Source organism: Piliocolobus tephrosceles, chromosome 5 (genome assembly GCF_002776525.5).
Source record: "Piliocolobus tephrosceles isolate RC106 chromosome 5, ASM277652v3, whole genome shotgun sequence".
NCBI classification, from domain to species: domain Eukaryota; kingdom Metazoa; phylum Chordata; class Mammalia; order Primates; family Cercopithecidae; genus Piliocolobus; species Piliocolobus tephrosceles.
The window spans coordinates 28,594,950-28,610,445 of NC_045438.1; the positions used below are offsets into that span (position 1 = coordinate 28,594,950).

At 36.1% G+C, this 15,496-nt stretch overlaps 1 protein-coding gene across 2 annotated transcripts in view; it reads right to left on the reverse strand.

Moving 5' to 3' along the window:
* TMEM244 (transmembrane protein 244) overlaps positions 1-15,496 on the reverse strand; it is a 43,507-nt gene that overhangs the window by 2,133 nt on the left and 25,878 nt on the right. Inside the window, exons 4-5 of one of the 2 annotated variants that reach the window (XM_023230608.2) lie at positions 12,849-12,974; positions 10,710-10,754 (exon numbers count right to left, since the gene is read on the reverse strand). In XM_023230608.2, coding sequence (XP_023086376.2) covers positions 10,710-10,754; positions 12,849-12,974 — 171 coding nt within the window. Of the gene's footprint in view, positions 1-10,615; positions 10,755-12,848; positions 12,975-15,496 lie in introns of those variants that run through there. The other variant, XM_023230609.2, reaches the window with a different exon arrangement.

The window sequence follows — 15,496 nt, forward strand, 5'->3', positions numbered from 1 at the left end:
ATGAGCTGAAAATTTAAAATGTAGTTTTTGCTGAGTCTGCTCTCAACAGGAGTATTGGGAATGTACAATGTGTCCAATTACATTGGGTTTAAACATTTTACTCCCTTGCTACTTGGTATCTTCTTTCTCCAAAGCAATCTGTGCATGTCTTTTCCTTAGGACATTAAAGACTTTTGATTGGCGGAATCAGCTCAAGGATCAGTCCCTTCCCAGGTGTGCCAGTGTTTGACACTTCCTGGAGTCTTCCAGTTTGCAACTAATTTGATGGATCGTAGCTGACTGCTTTGAAGCAAGGAAAAATTAATTTGTTTTTTCTCTTATTTAACAAATGTGTATTGCATACTTGATATGTAACAGTGTTTTAGAAGCTGGTTATATAGCAATGAACAAAATCATATTCCTGCCCTCAAATAGCTTAAATCTCTTCTCCTTTTATGCCCTGTCATCTACCCATATGACAATTACTAGATACACTGCTTTACCTGTTACACTTGACCATGCTAAACATTATGTAATTTGAAGATTACCATTCATTTGTAAGGTAAGGTAAAAAGATTCATCTGGATCACACAGTTAATAAGAGATGGGGTAGGGTTCCAACACAAACTTTCTCCTTTCTCTCTTCCTTTTTCCTTCTCTTGAGACATTATGTGCTTCGGTGAACCAAAAGTGGGAGGTAGGAGAAAAATCAGATGTGTCCTTTGCTTTTATATTTCCCATAATGCCTAGCACGATATCCCAGAACCTAGCAAAATTGTCTGACGTGTAGGAGGCATTCAATAAATATTTGTTGGCTGGTTAAATAAATAGCTACATAAATGGATGGGTAACTGACATCGTGTGCAGTGTAGGCATTCAATCCATATTTGTTGTTAAAGGTTACTCCAGAGGTAGGATAAAATTAAATTCTTCTGAATTAGATTTGGCTTACTAACCACCTTCATTTAGGTTTCAATTATACAAACCAGTTTTTTGCAACAACTGAGGAGTTGGTATTTTTTTCACAAAAATATAATTATTAGATGCATATTAATAGTGTAAAATAATAATTCTTAATGTTGGAGTGATATAATAAAGTGGGTGTGCTCAAACTTCTGAGGGGAGAATAATACAACATTTCTGAAAACCAGTTTGAAAATATTTTTCAATAATTAAAAAATTGTCACACTGTATGACCTAATAATTCTACTTCTAGTGATCCGTTTAAAAGAACTATCCAAGAATGCAAATGAAGACCTATCTAAGGTCTATCTACCTAATGTGAGGAAAAAAACCCAAAAAATTCAAGCATCAATATTAAGGATTAAATAAATTATAATATTTATATTATAGAAAAATGTACAGCCATTCGAAATATCTTTAATAACCTGTTTAGAATATAACATAAAGTTTTAGAGAAGCAGAATTTAAAATTATAGTATAATCCAAAGTATTCAAATAATGCACACATACATACACATATACATACACATACACATACACATACACAAATGTTGGCTGAGATTATCTTGACTCTGAACTGTAAGATTATGAGTTATCTTGGTTTTCTTCTTCACCCTTTTTGTATTTTTTTTTAAACAATAAAGAACACAATACTGTGGTAATCTCTAAGAGTGTTAATGTACAAGGAATACACAGGCATAATAAAGAAATACAAACTCAGTTTTAGATAAAGAAATGTTATATCAACTTTTAAAATATTGGTTAGATTAACAGTTTGATATTTTAAAAAGGTGTCATTTAAAATACTTAGTTGAAATAATATTTTTGGTTTGTTTAAATTATTGGGTATGTGGGAATGGTGGTGGTGAATATTTTTCACTAAGAAGCAGGTCAAGTGGTAATTAACTGTTTTTTAGGATGTATTTGAGCCTTATATTACTGAACCACCAAAAACATTTGTAGAATAAAAAAAATGTGAAAGAAACAGCTAAGTAAGAAATAATAAATGGAAAAGTTGCCATTTTATTGTCCCCTATTAAAAATGTGAAATATTCCCACATTTTTTCATATTTTATAAGAACTGTTTATACAGTTGAAATTTTCTGTAGAAGAATTACATTATGTTCATATGAACCATATTGTATTTTCTTCCTTTTTTGACAATTTTTACCAAAGCTGTATCTATGGATGCTTTGTTAAGCATTTACTTACCTAGCAATTCATGTTTCTAAAGTGTGTAAAGCAACAACATTAGGAAGTGCTTTTGTTCTTCTGTTAGATAATTGTCATAAACAAACTTCTCTATCTCATAATATATATGTTTGCAATTTTATAGGATCATCTCTACAGCTTTAGTGATACTAAACAGCTTTAGAATTTATCAGTTCAGCTATTAAGGTAAATTGGTTGAACAAAACCCATAAAATTTTAGATAGGAATCTGATCTTTATACTGCAAATGTGAAAATAGTTCTCATATATATTTGGGATTATTATCAGCAAAAGAAAATATACTGTTCATTCATTTGGGACATAATTTTTTAAGTAAAACGTTATTAAAGGAGTATGTAAATGGATTTAAATATAAAATAATACAGTGGTATCATAACTTTAAAGCATGTTTGTGAAGAAGTTATGCATAACATACACGTATTATCCTTCTTGAAAATATGAAAATATTAATCCTAAAACTACGCATCAAAATACCGGGTAGGATTCTACCAACTTATGCTTTTATATGGGACACTGGAAAAGTTAGCTAAATAAACATAACTCTTGGCCTTTGAAAAGGTTTTATTCATCATTTAAGGCAATGAAAACTAAAGTGGATATTTAGTTGATATGTTTGATATATAATATTTTTGTGCTAAAATATGCATTCTAATTGAATTTTTAATTTTTTTTGTGTCAGGAGATGTCATCAAATAGACAATAGTAATCATTTTAATGAGTAAAAGAGGAAAACCACAGATTATTCCTACGATCAGAAGAAATAAAGTGAAGGAGTAGCACAATAGTAATTACCTGAGCAGATGGATTTCTAATCCTAGAAATAAACATGCTAATTAAACTACACTACAGAATGACAAGATATTAAGGTCTTCTGAGTCTGGAGAGATTGTTATTCTAATTTACCAGTAGAACTTAATTTTCATTATATTAAAAAGTACTTAATCAACCAAATCTTTTTAAATTAACCAACGTATTTAGGCAGTTTTAGTGTTTCTGTAAATTTCTTCCAAGGGTGTTAGTTTTACAGGGGCACACTTCCTCATCAGTGTATTCATGGTTTGTTTACTGTCTGTACTTTGCACAGAGCAGAAATGAGTTTTGTTGTCTCTCTAACAAGGCACTTTTTCCTGTGTGCTGTCAATGGGGGTTTTAAATGCAGAATCAAAGCTCATATTGCTGGCACTTTCATAGCCACCCTATGCTGCCTTCCTTAAAAGATAAAAAATCTGCCAGGCGCTGTGGCTTACGCCTGTAATCCCAACACTTTGGGAGCCCGACGCGGGTGGATCAGGAGGTCAGGAGATCGAGAGCATCCTGGCTAACACGGTGAAACCCTGTCTGTACTGAAAAAAAAAAAAAAAAAAGTTAGCCAGGCGTGGTGGCGGGTGCCTGTAGTCCCAGCTACTCAGTAGGCTGAGGCAGGAGAATGGCATGACTGGGGAGGCGGAGCTTGCAGTAAGCCTAGATCGCGTCACTGCACTCCAGCCTGGGCGACAGAGGGAGACTCTGTCTCAAAAAAAAAAAAAAAAACAAAAAAGATATAAAATCTTCGTTAGTAATTGGAATTCATAGTACTTTGACTGATTAGGTGAGCTCCAGGTTTTGTCACTTCCACGGCCAATCATTTTGGAAGAAATAAACTGGAAGAATGGGAAGAATGGATGGGATACATGGAGTTCGTGTGATAAGTAATGTGAGAAAGAAGCAAAGGAGCCAGTGCCATATTTTCATGCTTACATGTACATGGTAAGTTTACATTTTCTAAACTAGTAACTGATCAATACATCACAGTTTTTGGATGGACACATAAAATACATAAAATCAGCATGACATTTCTTATTGGGAGAATGGAAAGCCTTTGTGGAAGAAATGCATTTTTAAGGCAAAAAGACTCAAGAGAAAAATCTAGGCAATGACTTAGTTTAGTTTCTCATTTGTGTGGATGTGTGTTTGAGGGAGTGTTACTTTCCTGTCCCTTTCCTTATGCTTATATTTTAGTTGTAAACATAGTAGGCACTTACTTTATATCAGGAGATACTTTAACTATATTAAAATGTGGTAAATATTTAATACAGTTATAAAAACTTAACTCATCTCAGTTTACATCCAATTCAACAAACCTTTACTGAATAATAAGGATATTTTTAAAAACATAGGACTGGTTATACAGAGCTATACTAACTTACCAAAATATGATCCCAATCGCTTAGACCCTTGCTATTCAAAGTATGGTCCAAGCACTGGCATTTCTTGGGAATTGTTAGAAATATGGAATCTTAGGCCCTAATTCCTGCCCTCTGAACCAAAATCTGCATTGTAACAAGATCCTCACATAAATCAAATACACATTAAATTTTGAAAAGCACTGTGTTAGAAGACCACAGTCTAAAAAAGGGAAGTAATTTCATAAGAAATGCTCTAACAGAGAACAAATACCAGAGGCCAATCAAAGAATGCAATTCTGGTTGCAGGGATTCACAGTAGTTTTGAATCTGCCCCTTACTACATTACACTTTCCACAAGATACATCAGCAGCTTCTAAAGCGTGCCTCTAGTCAAATACATTCGAGAAACAGTGCATAATGTATACCATAGTTTAGAGATGGCTTGTTCATAATAGTATGTTAAAGATTTTAGCCAGGCATTGTGGCAGGTGCCTGTTGTCCCTGTTACTCAAGAGGCTGAGGCAGGAAGATTGCATGAGCCCAGGAGTTGGACGCTGCAGTGAGCTTTGATTATACTACTGCACTCCAACCTGGGTGAATAAGTGAGATCCTGTTTCAGACTAAATAAATAAATATTTGGAGAAATCCTGAAATAAATAAATCTATCTTACTTAAACCCAGGATTCCACAAATAGACATGGAACACACTTTGAGAAACACTGCATGTTATGAGTTTGCAACGTTTTGCTTATGAAGTATTTTACTAGAGTTGTTCTGTACTCCATTAGCTTCTTTTTTTTCTTTTTATACTGAATATATTTAACCTTGAATACAAGTTTAAACAAAAAATAAAATTGAGCTCTGACACAATGTATGTAATATTATAGAAATTCTGAGGCAAATTAATTCAACTGTTCTGTTAAAAATTATCCAGATCTGGATAGATAAAGTTGTCTTTGAACAAATAGTATGCTAAAGTCTGGCCTCCACATATCATTGAAATTAAGCCGGATCCTGCAAGTAAATGAAAGGGAAGTTTTGGTTAACTATCAATAATGAATAATTCATTAGTGAGATTATGAATAAGAACAATTGTCATGACTAAAATAATGTTTCTGAAACTGACATAGCGTTTGAAACAGAATAGTTTATAGATTCAGCTAAAAGAGGTAGATATGTAGTCTGAGGATGGTAAATCGTTGCAATTTAAAACTTCCTTCAGGGAATAGGTGTATGGTTCTGTCAAATGATATTAAGGAGTTCTTAAAACTCAGAAATCAAAGGCAATGGAGTCAAAGCACATGCCAAGGAATTCACGATTCTCGATTCTTTTAACTCTTCAATCTGCCTTTTGTTTGTGTTGTGGTTGTTTAGAATATATTTTTTTTCTAAAGTGCTTTCCCTCTAATTATAAAAGGAAAGCATGTCCACTAACTTGGGAAATATTTCAAGTATAGAAAATATATTTTAAAAAGCAGAATCTCACCTCCCTGAGATTCTCAACTGTTTGGTTTTATGAAAATGTCTTTAGTTCTGATTTCATTGGCCCAGTGATTCTTGTTTGTTTTAAAATATTGATCTGGCCTTACACAGTTTTCACAAATCTGCTGTTCTCTGTGTGGCAGTAATAGTATAACTCCCATAAAAGGTAAAGTTTCCTGAGTTAAGAACTCTGACAGGACTGCACGACTTCCTTGCACAAAGACACAAGTCCAGAGTGAGACTATGAGATACAATTTCCCAAATGTGTAGCCACTGTTCTCTTACATTTAAATTTTTCACTCAAAGGAAAAAAAACAAAAAGGCTAACTCAAATGTTACACTGCAACTTTTTTTTTTTTTTTTTAGATGGAGTATTGCTCTGTTGCCCAGGCTGGAGTGCAGTGGTGTGATCTCAGCTCACTACAACCTCCGCCTCCCGGGTTCCAGTGATTCTCCTGCCTCAGCCCCCTGAGTAGCTAGGATTACAGGTGTGTGCCACCATGCCTGACTAATTTTTATATTTTTAGTAGAGACGGGTTTCGCTGTTTTGCCCAGGCAGTTCTTGAACTCCTGACCTCAAGTGATCCACCTGCCTAGGCCTCCTAAAGTGCTGGGATTACAGGCGAGAGCCACAATGCCCGGCTGCAGCAACTGTTTTCTGAGTAATCCAACCATGATTATTGAAGAAAAATAGTCATCCAACTCTTTTAGCAAATTGAATTGGCCATTCCATTATACCTAACTTGACTCTTCTTGGCATCAAGGTGGCATATACCATGTAACTGAGCTGGCTAAAGCATGGTAAATTCTGTGGTATTAAAAATAAAACCCAAAAGTTATAAGTTCTTGTTTTTGGAGAGAAAAAGTCATTTCACTTATGCTTATAGAATTTCTTACAATATCTTTTCTGATTTATTAAAAATTTACATCTTTGAAAGACATATAATATAAAACCTCAGTACTTTCTACATGTGTTTTCTGTACATACTAAATAATACTGGAGGAAATTACACATCTAAGACTTAACAGACACGCAAGGTAAGTGGAGAATAAACTCTAGTGAAGGAGCCAATAAATAACATAAATAATACTAGTACTCTAAATAGATAATGTGACTAGATGTTGTGATCATTGTGGTCAACACCTGGCTTAAGTGAAACAAAAAGCTTTAGGAAAGTTCATTTTCACTTGGTTAATTTCCTTAGTAGGTATGTGGTTGATGAATTCAGTTCAATTTGTGAGAAAAAAATGTAATTTCTTCTTGTACTACTACCATAAAGACAGTGATGTCATACATGAACAAAAGTGAAGGTGCCACAAATATATCCAGTGTGTTATTCTCCGTAATTTTTTAATGATAATGTTTTTGAAGTTTTGTGCTTTAATTACATGACCCTCATAAAAATATTTCCCCCATCTTTATATATAAATATATATTTATATTATATAACTATTATGTAATATGCATATATTTATAATGCTAAATATAATTATATAACACACACATTACATGCCAGGAAAATCTCTGCTCCTTAATTTTATCTCATTTAATTATCTCTATACTTACGCAGCAAATATTTATTAATGCTCTACTATGTGCCAGGCACGGCACTGAGGACTGAATATTTTATTATGGACATTTTAGCTCTTGAAAAATTTTTTTAACACTCAAAAATGAAAATTAAGCCATTCCATAATTTTCCTTTCAAAGGTTAAGCAGCATTTGCTATTTTCCAGTTGAGTAGAGAAACAACTCCTTTGACCATTTGTATGTTCTTTCCCAAGTCATGGCTTGTATGCTTGCCTCTGTGTGCTTTGAAAGCAATAGTCAAAGAACTAGGAAGCAACAGGGAAGTCCTACTATGGCTTGTGATACTAACTGATCAATCCATCTTCTTTTCAGTTTCTTTTTACTCTTCACGTTATCTAAATGGTGTTCTCAATTTCTGTAAGCTCTGCTCTTAACCCTGTGTATTCTTTATCTTAGAGTGCGTACCCACTACAGAGGCAGCAACCGTCACCTCCGTGCAGTGGTAGCTTCAGGATTCTACGTAGAAGTGTCTCTGGGTGGCCGTCTATGTTGAGGGAAAGGCTAGTTAGAGGAAGTAGCTTCAGGATTCTATGTAGAAGTGTCTCAGGGTGGCCATCTATGTTGAGGGAAAGGCTAGTTAGAGGACACACCTTAGTGACTCTGAAAATGCTCCTAAATTATCCAATTCTATAAGCTTCGGTTTTTACATTTGCTAAATTGGAATATAATACTTATCTCACAGGACTGTAATAAAGGTTAACGAGATAAATGCAATGTCCCTGGCTTATATTATGCATATCAATGAATGGTAAGTACTATTAATACTGTGTAGGCCATTAAAATTGAGTGGCAATTCTAGAGCATGTTTGGGTATGCATGCTGTTGTCAGAACAGATTGAAGATATTATACAAGATTATTGCCAAATCAGTAAGAGTGATTAAAAAAAGATTTTATTTGAAAGCCAGATGCAACAGATTTAGAACTAAATGATTTTCATATTTGACCTTTGACAAATATTGAAATCTGTTGAGAAACATAGAAGCATCCAACTTTGCTTTACATTTACTTTTATTTACTTTTTTATTTTTTAGAGATGGAGTCTCACTCTGTTGCCCAGGCTGGAGTGCAGTGGTGTCATCATAGCTCACTGTAGCCTCAAACTCCTGGACTCAAGAGATCCTACCACCTCAGCCTCCCAGGTAGCTCGGATTACTGGCATGAGCCACCATGCCAGGCCTGTGTAGCAGTTTATTAACACAAGTAACTGTTAATATTGTAATGTTCTGTTTCTCACCTAAATTTCTAATTACTGTTACATACCATGATTAAGGAAGAAAAGAAGTAAAAGCGTGTGTAATCTCGTCTCCTGTATGTTCGCTGTTTTGTATCTTGATTTTCCTATTTCATAAACTAGAATTCTATGGAAAACATAATCCAATTTAGATTGGATTTCTTAAAAGTAAGACTGGGCTAAATGTGGTTGGCTACTTCAATTCTAGAAAATGATTTTAAAAAACAACAGGGGAGATTAAAGTTAGACACCTTGAAGAACTTCTCAGTTGTTAAGAACTTGAAAATACTATAAAGACATAAAATGTATTGACTTTATTTCAACTTATGCATTGCATAAGGGAATAAAAAGACTCAGAACAATGTCTATACTATTGCTGCTCCAACTATGGTCTCTGGACTAGCAGTGCCAGCAAAACCTGGGCCCTACCCAGACTCACTACCTTTTTGCAAGATCTTTAGGTGATTTGCATGCATTATGTACATTACAAATTGAGAAATTCTGCTCTGAGATATACTTCTAGGCTCTTTGTATTAATATTGGGAAAAAAGAGTGGAGGCTAATTTATCTTTGTATATTCTTATGTTCCTAGTTGTTTACCTGGAAGCTCTTTTCATACTTTGCTAGTTTCAATACACGCTCATTTTTGTTGTTGTTTCCACTTCCTTCATCATAATTTTGTCTTCACCGAAGTATAGCTTGAGTCTTGACTATTTCACTTGAATTCTTCTACAGAGGGCAGTTCCCTCTAGCGATCTATAAATCAGGTTTCAACCTCTTTGTCCTACTAAAAATTCAACCTTTTGAGGATCCATAAATGTTATGAGAGGGCTTATTTAGATAAGTTGTGCACAATCAGAAGTTAGAGAAAACTGTGTCTTGGGACATAAGAACAAATAAAATATAGTCCCATAATAAGATGTGAGAGCATGAAGCTTTGTGAATAGATGAGGAAATGTCAGAGAAGGAAAGAAGAGGAACTGTATTGTTTGGCATTCGTTCTTTCGTGTACCTGTAACTCATACTGTTTCTGAGTCTACCCAGTCGGCCTGTTTTTACAGTAGAATGTTTGATGCACCCATGAGCATATAATCGAGTGTGTATGTAGATTCCATTAAAAGTGCAAAAGTGGTCCCTAAAACACTTTTTAAAGAAAATTATATCTATCTGCTCAAGTTTTGCTCCTCGTGGAAACTCAGTCCTTATTTCCTACTATAAAGGAAAAATGAGAGAAGAAAGGGAGAAAAAACTGGTGCAGATCAGTCTTGGAGGCAAGCTAAGAAAATCCATGGCTTATTGAAGACTGTGCCAGAATATAGCCTTTACTTTCACTCCAGCGCCTTCATTATTGACATCAACATCTGTCATTCCTCTGTAAATTCAAATTTTACCAGAAGCAAAAGTAGAGTATGCTATACTTTTTTTCCTTTTTCTTTTCTTTTCTCTTCTTTCTTTCTTTTTTTTTTTTTTTTTTTTTTAGACATAGTCTGCTCTGTCTCTCCTCGGCTGAAGTGCGGGGCACAATCTCAACTCACTGCAACCTCTACCTCCCAGGTTCAAGCGATTCTCCTGCCTCAGCCTCCTGAGTAGCTGGGATTACAGGTGCCCACCACCACGCCATGGCTAATTTTTGTATTTTTAGTAGAGATGGAGTTTCACCATGTTGACCAGGCTGGTCTCAAACTCCTGACCTCAAGTGATCTGCCCGCCTTGGCCTCCCGAAGTGCTGGGATTATAGGCATGAGCCACCGCACTCGGCCACTATACTTCGTATATGTCTATTTATCAGATGTATTTTTGTTTCTAAATACATGTTAAGACGGCACCTTCTCTCCAGTGGATGGTATCTGGGTTGGCCTGAGAGTATATTTGGGCCAAAAGAGACAATCAGTGGAGTCCATCTTCAGTAAAACTGTGTTTTTTAAAAAATTATCTTAGATATTATTATTATCTTAGAAAGGTAATGATTACAAAATCTATGAGAAAATAAAATATAATTCCACAGTTGTTCTATTTAACATTGTTTCTGTGCATTAAAGAATCTAAACAAACAATTTCATTATACCTAAAGCAGCCCACCAATGTGATGTCAAGGGGAATTCCAACATAACTGCAATAGAAAAAAAATGTTTAATTTCAAAACATGCATTTTTATCTTTTACTCAAGAAGAAATAATCCTGTTTGGTCAAAATATATCCACCCAACAAGAAAAGGTTTATCCATGTTCATGAAATCAGGTAGCCCCCAGTTGTACTTCAGTCGTGGTCTAAAAGGTCACTTGTTAAGTCAAACCTTTACAACTCTTCTCCTAGAAATAATGCTATGAATTCTGAGGTTCTCAGGTCAGCTCCCAAAGTTGATTTTAAGTGATCATCCTAAGGCCATCCTGAATCTTCAATGCCTAGTTCCCTCAGGAATTCCAAGCCACTTCATGCTGAAGTAAGTCACTTCTGTCCAGTAGTCATTTGTTAACATTTTCTAAGTGCCACGTGTTAGATCATTAACTCATAACTTTTCTAGGTCCAGAACCGATAGCTCATCTCAACCTTGAGGATTGAACCACCTATACTTGAAGTCCTTTTACAAATATTGGTGGTTGTCTTACAGAAAAAATTAAGCCCCAAAGTAAAATAGAGCACTTCAGAAGCAGAGTGATGGGGGCAGGGCCTCCAGTGATTCTTTGAGTTACTGAGGGAGGGCTTGTGTCTGTGGAAACTGATACTAGGCCATGAATATACTGGCATTCTCTAGTAGCAGTGAAGCTGGGAAGTTGTAATTCATTTGGAAATTGTGTGCTCTTCAGTTGGAGACAGATTGTGCTGTTTTTTGTTTGTTCGTTTGTTTTTTGTTTTTTGAGACAGAGTCTCACTCTGTCACCCAGGCTGGAGTGCAATGGTGTAGTCTCGGCTCACTACAACCTCTGCCTCCTGGTTCAAGGGATTCTCCCTGCCTCAGCCTCCCAAGTAGCTGGGATTACAGGTGCCCGCCACCACGCCTGGCTAATTTTTGTATTTTTAGTAGAGATGGGGTTTCACCATGTTGGTCAAGCTGGTCTAGAACTCCTGACCTCAGGTGATCTGTCCACCTCAGCCTCCCAAAGTGCTAGGATTACAGGCATGAGCCACTGCACCTGGCAGAGACAGATTATACTATCAACAGATCAGGGCACTGAAAATATGACAGTGATTTAAGTTGGTCATAAGTAAGAATAAACTTTGAATTATAACCTGTGGTTGGTTATCACTCATATTTTGACTGATATGCTTTAAAAAAATAAGGCAGTATAGTAAAGGAGAAAAAAAATACAGTGGATGAGTAAATTTTGAGTGGATAGGCGAACAAATGGATGAAATAGTCATTTACTGAGTAATTATTATATGCTAGACACAAGTCAGACAATTTCTTATTATCTAATTGTAATCGCATCAGGTTTTCCCCATTTTGTAGAGAAGGAAACTGATGTGAGAGATGTGACTTGGCCACAACTACCCACCTAGTAAAATGTAGGACTGGAATTTGTATCTATTTTCTTCTGACTCCAAAAATCACAGGTAGAAATAAAAACCACTTAATCTAAGAACTGGTATTTGTTTTAAAATAAATGTTGTTGGACATGTGTCCATGAATCCCAGTTCCCAGTCTTTGATCAGTTTCTGCCCTCAGAGAAGGGTTTTGGAGGAAAACTGTGTCTTACAGGGCAAACCTTGCCAAGTTGGTGATAAGTTGAATGTGAAAGGGAAAGATCTCTATTTCAGTTTAGTTCTGAATCAGATTACATCTTGAAACAGAAAAATGATGCAGGGAAAACCAGGGTAATACAAATAAAGTTTAGCTAATAATAGTATTATACCAATGTTAATTTATTGGTTTTGACAATTGTACTGTGGTTATATGAAATGCTAACATTAGGGGAAGCTGGGTGATGGGTACATGGGAACTCTCAGTTATATTTTTGTAACTTTTCTGTAACTCTAAAATTATTTCAAAATAAAACATTTTTTAAAAGTTTTAAAAACCCTCCCTGAGAAGAGCTGTAGAAAAAAATGTGGCTGGAAAGAGGGAGGAAGACCTTTCATCTTCAGTTTTTATCATTTAGCTATCATACAAGAATATGCAGACAACAAAGTTCTACTCAGGAAGTAGTTTACGTCCAACATCTGTTTTAATACATTTTCCTTGTTTCTGTTATTTCATTTTGCTTACCAGTTGAAGTGATGACAACATGAAGAATAGTTACTGAAATAGCATAATCCCAAACCCATTCCTCCACAACCAGAACAAAAAGCAATCCACAAACAAAGCAGGTGACCTCTGTTGAAACTAAAAGAACTGCAGATACAAAGAAGAATATAATTATTGGGGAGTAGAGCAACTAACATTCTGATATACAACTAGTAACAAGACCAGGAAAGCTTACTCTGAGAAGAAATTTTGGTAAGAATTTTTAAATGTTCCATTTCCTAACAATCCTCAAATTTGGATAAAACGATTAACGCATTTTATCTTTTAACAATTTTTAGATTTGTAGAAAACCACAATAATCATTTCTGTTTCACATTATTTGTATTTAACATTTTAGAAAGTGAAATACAATAGAGAAGTGTTACAGTGTAACCAATATGTGCAAATCTGTAATTGGATTGCAAATCTCATTTTAAGATATATTAAAAACTAATGAAAAAATCCAGTTCTGAGTTTTGAGAAATGAAAAAAAAAATCTAACCAAATGTAAAAGTTTATTGAACTACAACATTTGTTTGATACCAAGCACTGCCTAACTTGGAAATGAGTTCCTTTGTGTCTTTGTAATAAAATGGTTCGTTCAGATCATCACTTGGGAAACATAACTGATAACCATGAATGAAAGAAAGTCTCATAGATGACAGGTATGGATGGAGACACTCTCCTAAATCCACTGGTTGTGACAGAGTGGTTTACCTGAACACAGATGAAGAGCTAGATATTTACAGGTGAGAACCACAAATCTCTAAGAGCCCTGAACATGTGATGGGTCAATCTTTTGCCTCTTGTCTTTGATATGGATCTTTAAGACTATCATGGTTTCAAAACAGAAATCCATCAAACTTTAAAGTGACAAATATATGTGGTACATCACCAAGGTCCCTTTGTAAATTATACCATTTTCCATAAAAATTACCTTTCCTCTTAAAACACAGAAAATAAGTGATATGTTCACATAATTCAGGGATAAATAAATCTAGGCAGACAAACTCTAATATTTTTCAAAGCAAAAAATAAAATAATCACCTTATGTCCTACTGTGCAGAAGTAATTTATTATCCAGCAAGCCAGCGATTGCAGTCGGTAAGCGAGGTACCAAGGAAGCAAGCCCCAGGTGCAATCTTTTTAAAGGCCTCACACATATTCCTCTTCAATTCTATTTAATTTAACTTAGCGGGTTTCAAAAGTTAAATACAGAATTCATACTAACTTCTTTTCTATTGCACAGGAATTCCTTTGATCAGTGGAGATCAGTTCAGCATGTCCTGCCACCTAATATCCAGGAAAGAACTGTCCTGTTGTGTCATATTGACACCATCTCTTTCCATCACATTTCATTCCTCCCTCCCCCACTGGTTTACAGAATCACTACATTATTGTAGAGAAAGAGAGATGCCTCTTTTGTCAGCATTTAGAGATTTTATAGGTTAACTTGCAGCTGCTTGGAGATAGTGATTTTAGTCTTGCACAAGCTCTATTCATGTTTCTTAATAGAGAATACTTATGCTTTGTTCATGATAGGAAAGAAAACATGACTTAAGGGAAGTAATACAAAATTTGAAGTCAAGATAACAGCATTCTAGTCTCGCTTTTACAGCTTAAGAGTCGTAAGACCTTGTCTGGGCACGGTGGTTCACACCTGTAATTCCAGTACTTTGGGAGGCCGAGGTGGGAGCATCACTTGAAGCTAGGAGTTCAAGGCCACCCTGGGCAACATAGCAAGACTCTGTCTCTAAAAGAAATTGAAAAAAACTTAGCCTGGCATAATAGTTTGCCCCATAGTCCTAGCTACTCAGGAGGCCGAGATGGGAGGATCTCTTGAGTGCAGGAGTTTGAGATTACAATAAGCTATGATCATGCCACACTGCATTGCACTCCAGACTGGGTGACAGAGTGAATCTCTGTCTCTTTAAAAAAAAAAAAAAAAAGAGTTATGGCGTCGTCGGTTCCAAGATGGCCGAATAGGAACAGCTCTTGTCTGCAGCTCCCAGTGAGACTGACGCAGAAGACAGGTGATTTCTGCATTTTCAACTAAAGAACCTGGTTCATCTCACTGGGACTGATTGGACAGTGGGTGCAGCCCACGGAGGGTGAGCAGGGCAGGGCATCGCCTCACCCGGGAAGTGCAAGGAGTTGGGGGATTTCCCTCTCCTAGCTAAGGGAAGCTGTGACAGACTGTATCTGGAGAAACAGTACACTCTTGACAAAATACTGTGCTATTCCCACAGTCTTAGCAACCAGCAGACCAGGAAATACCCTCCCATGCCTGGCTTGGTGGATCCCACACCCATGGAGCCTTGCTCACTGCTAGTGCAGCAGTCTGAGATAGATCTGTGACACTGCATCTTGTGGGGGGAGGGGTGTCTGCCATTGCTGAGGCTTGAGTAGGTCACCGTGTAAACAAAGAGGCCTGGAAGCATGAACTGGGTGGAGCCCACTGCAGCTCAGCAAGGCCTGCTGCCTCTATAGATTCCACCTTTGTGGACAGGGCATAGTAGAACAAAAGGCAGCAGTCAGCTTCTGCAGACTTAAACATCCCTGTCTGACAGTTCTGAGGAGAGCAGTGGTTCTCTCAGCATGGTGTTCAAGCTCCAAGAACAGACAGACTG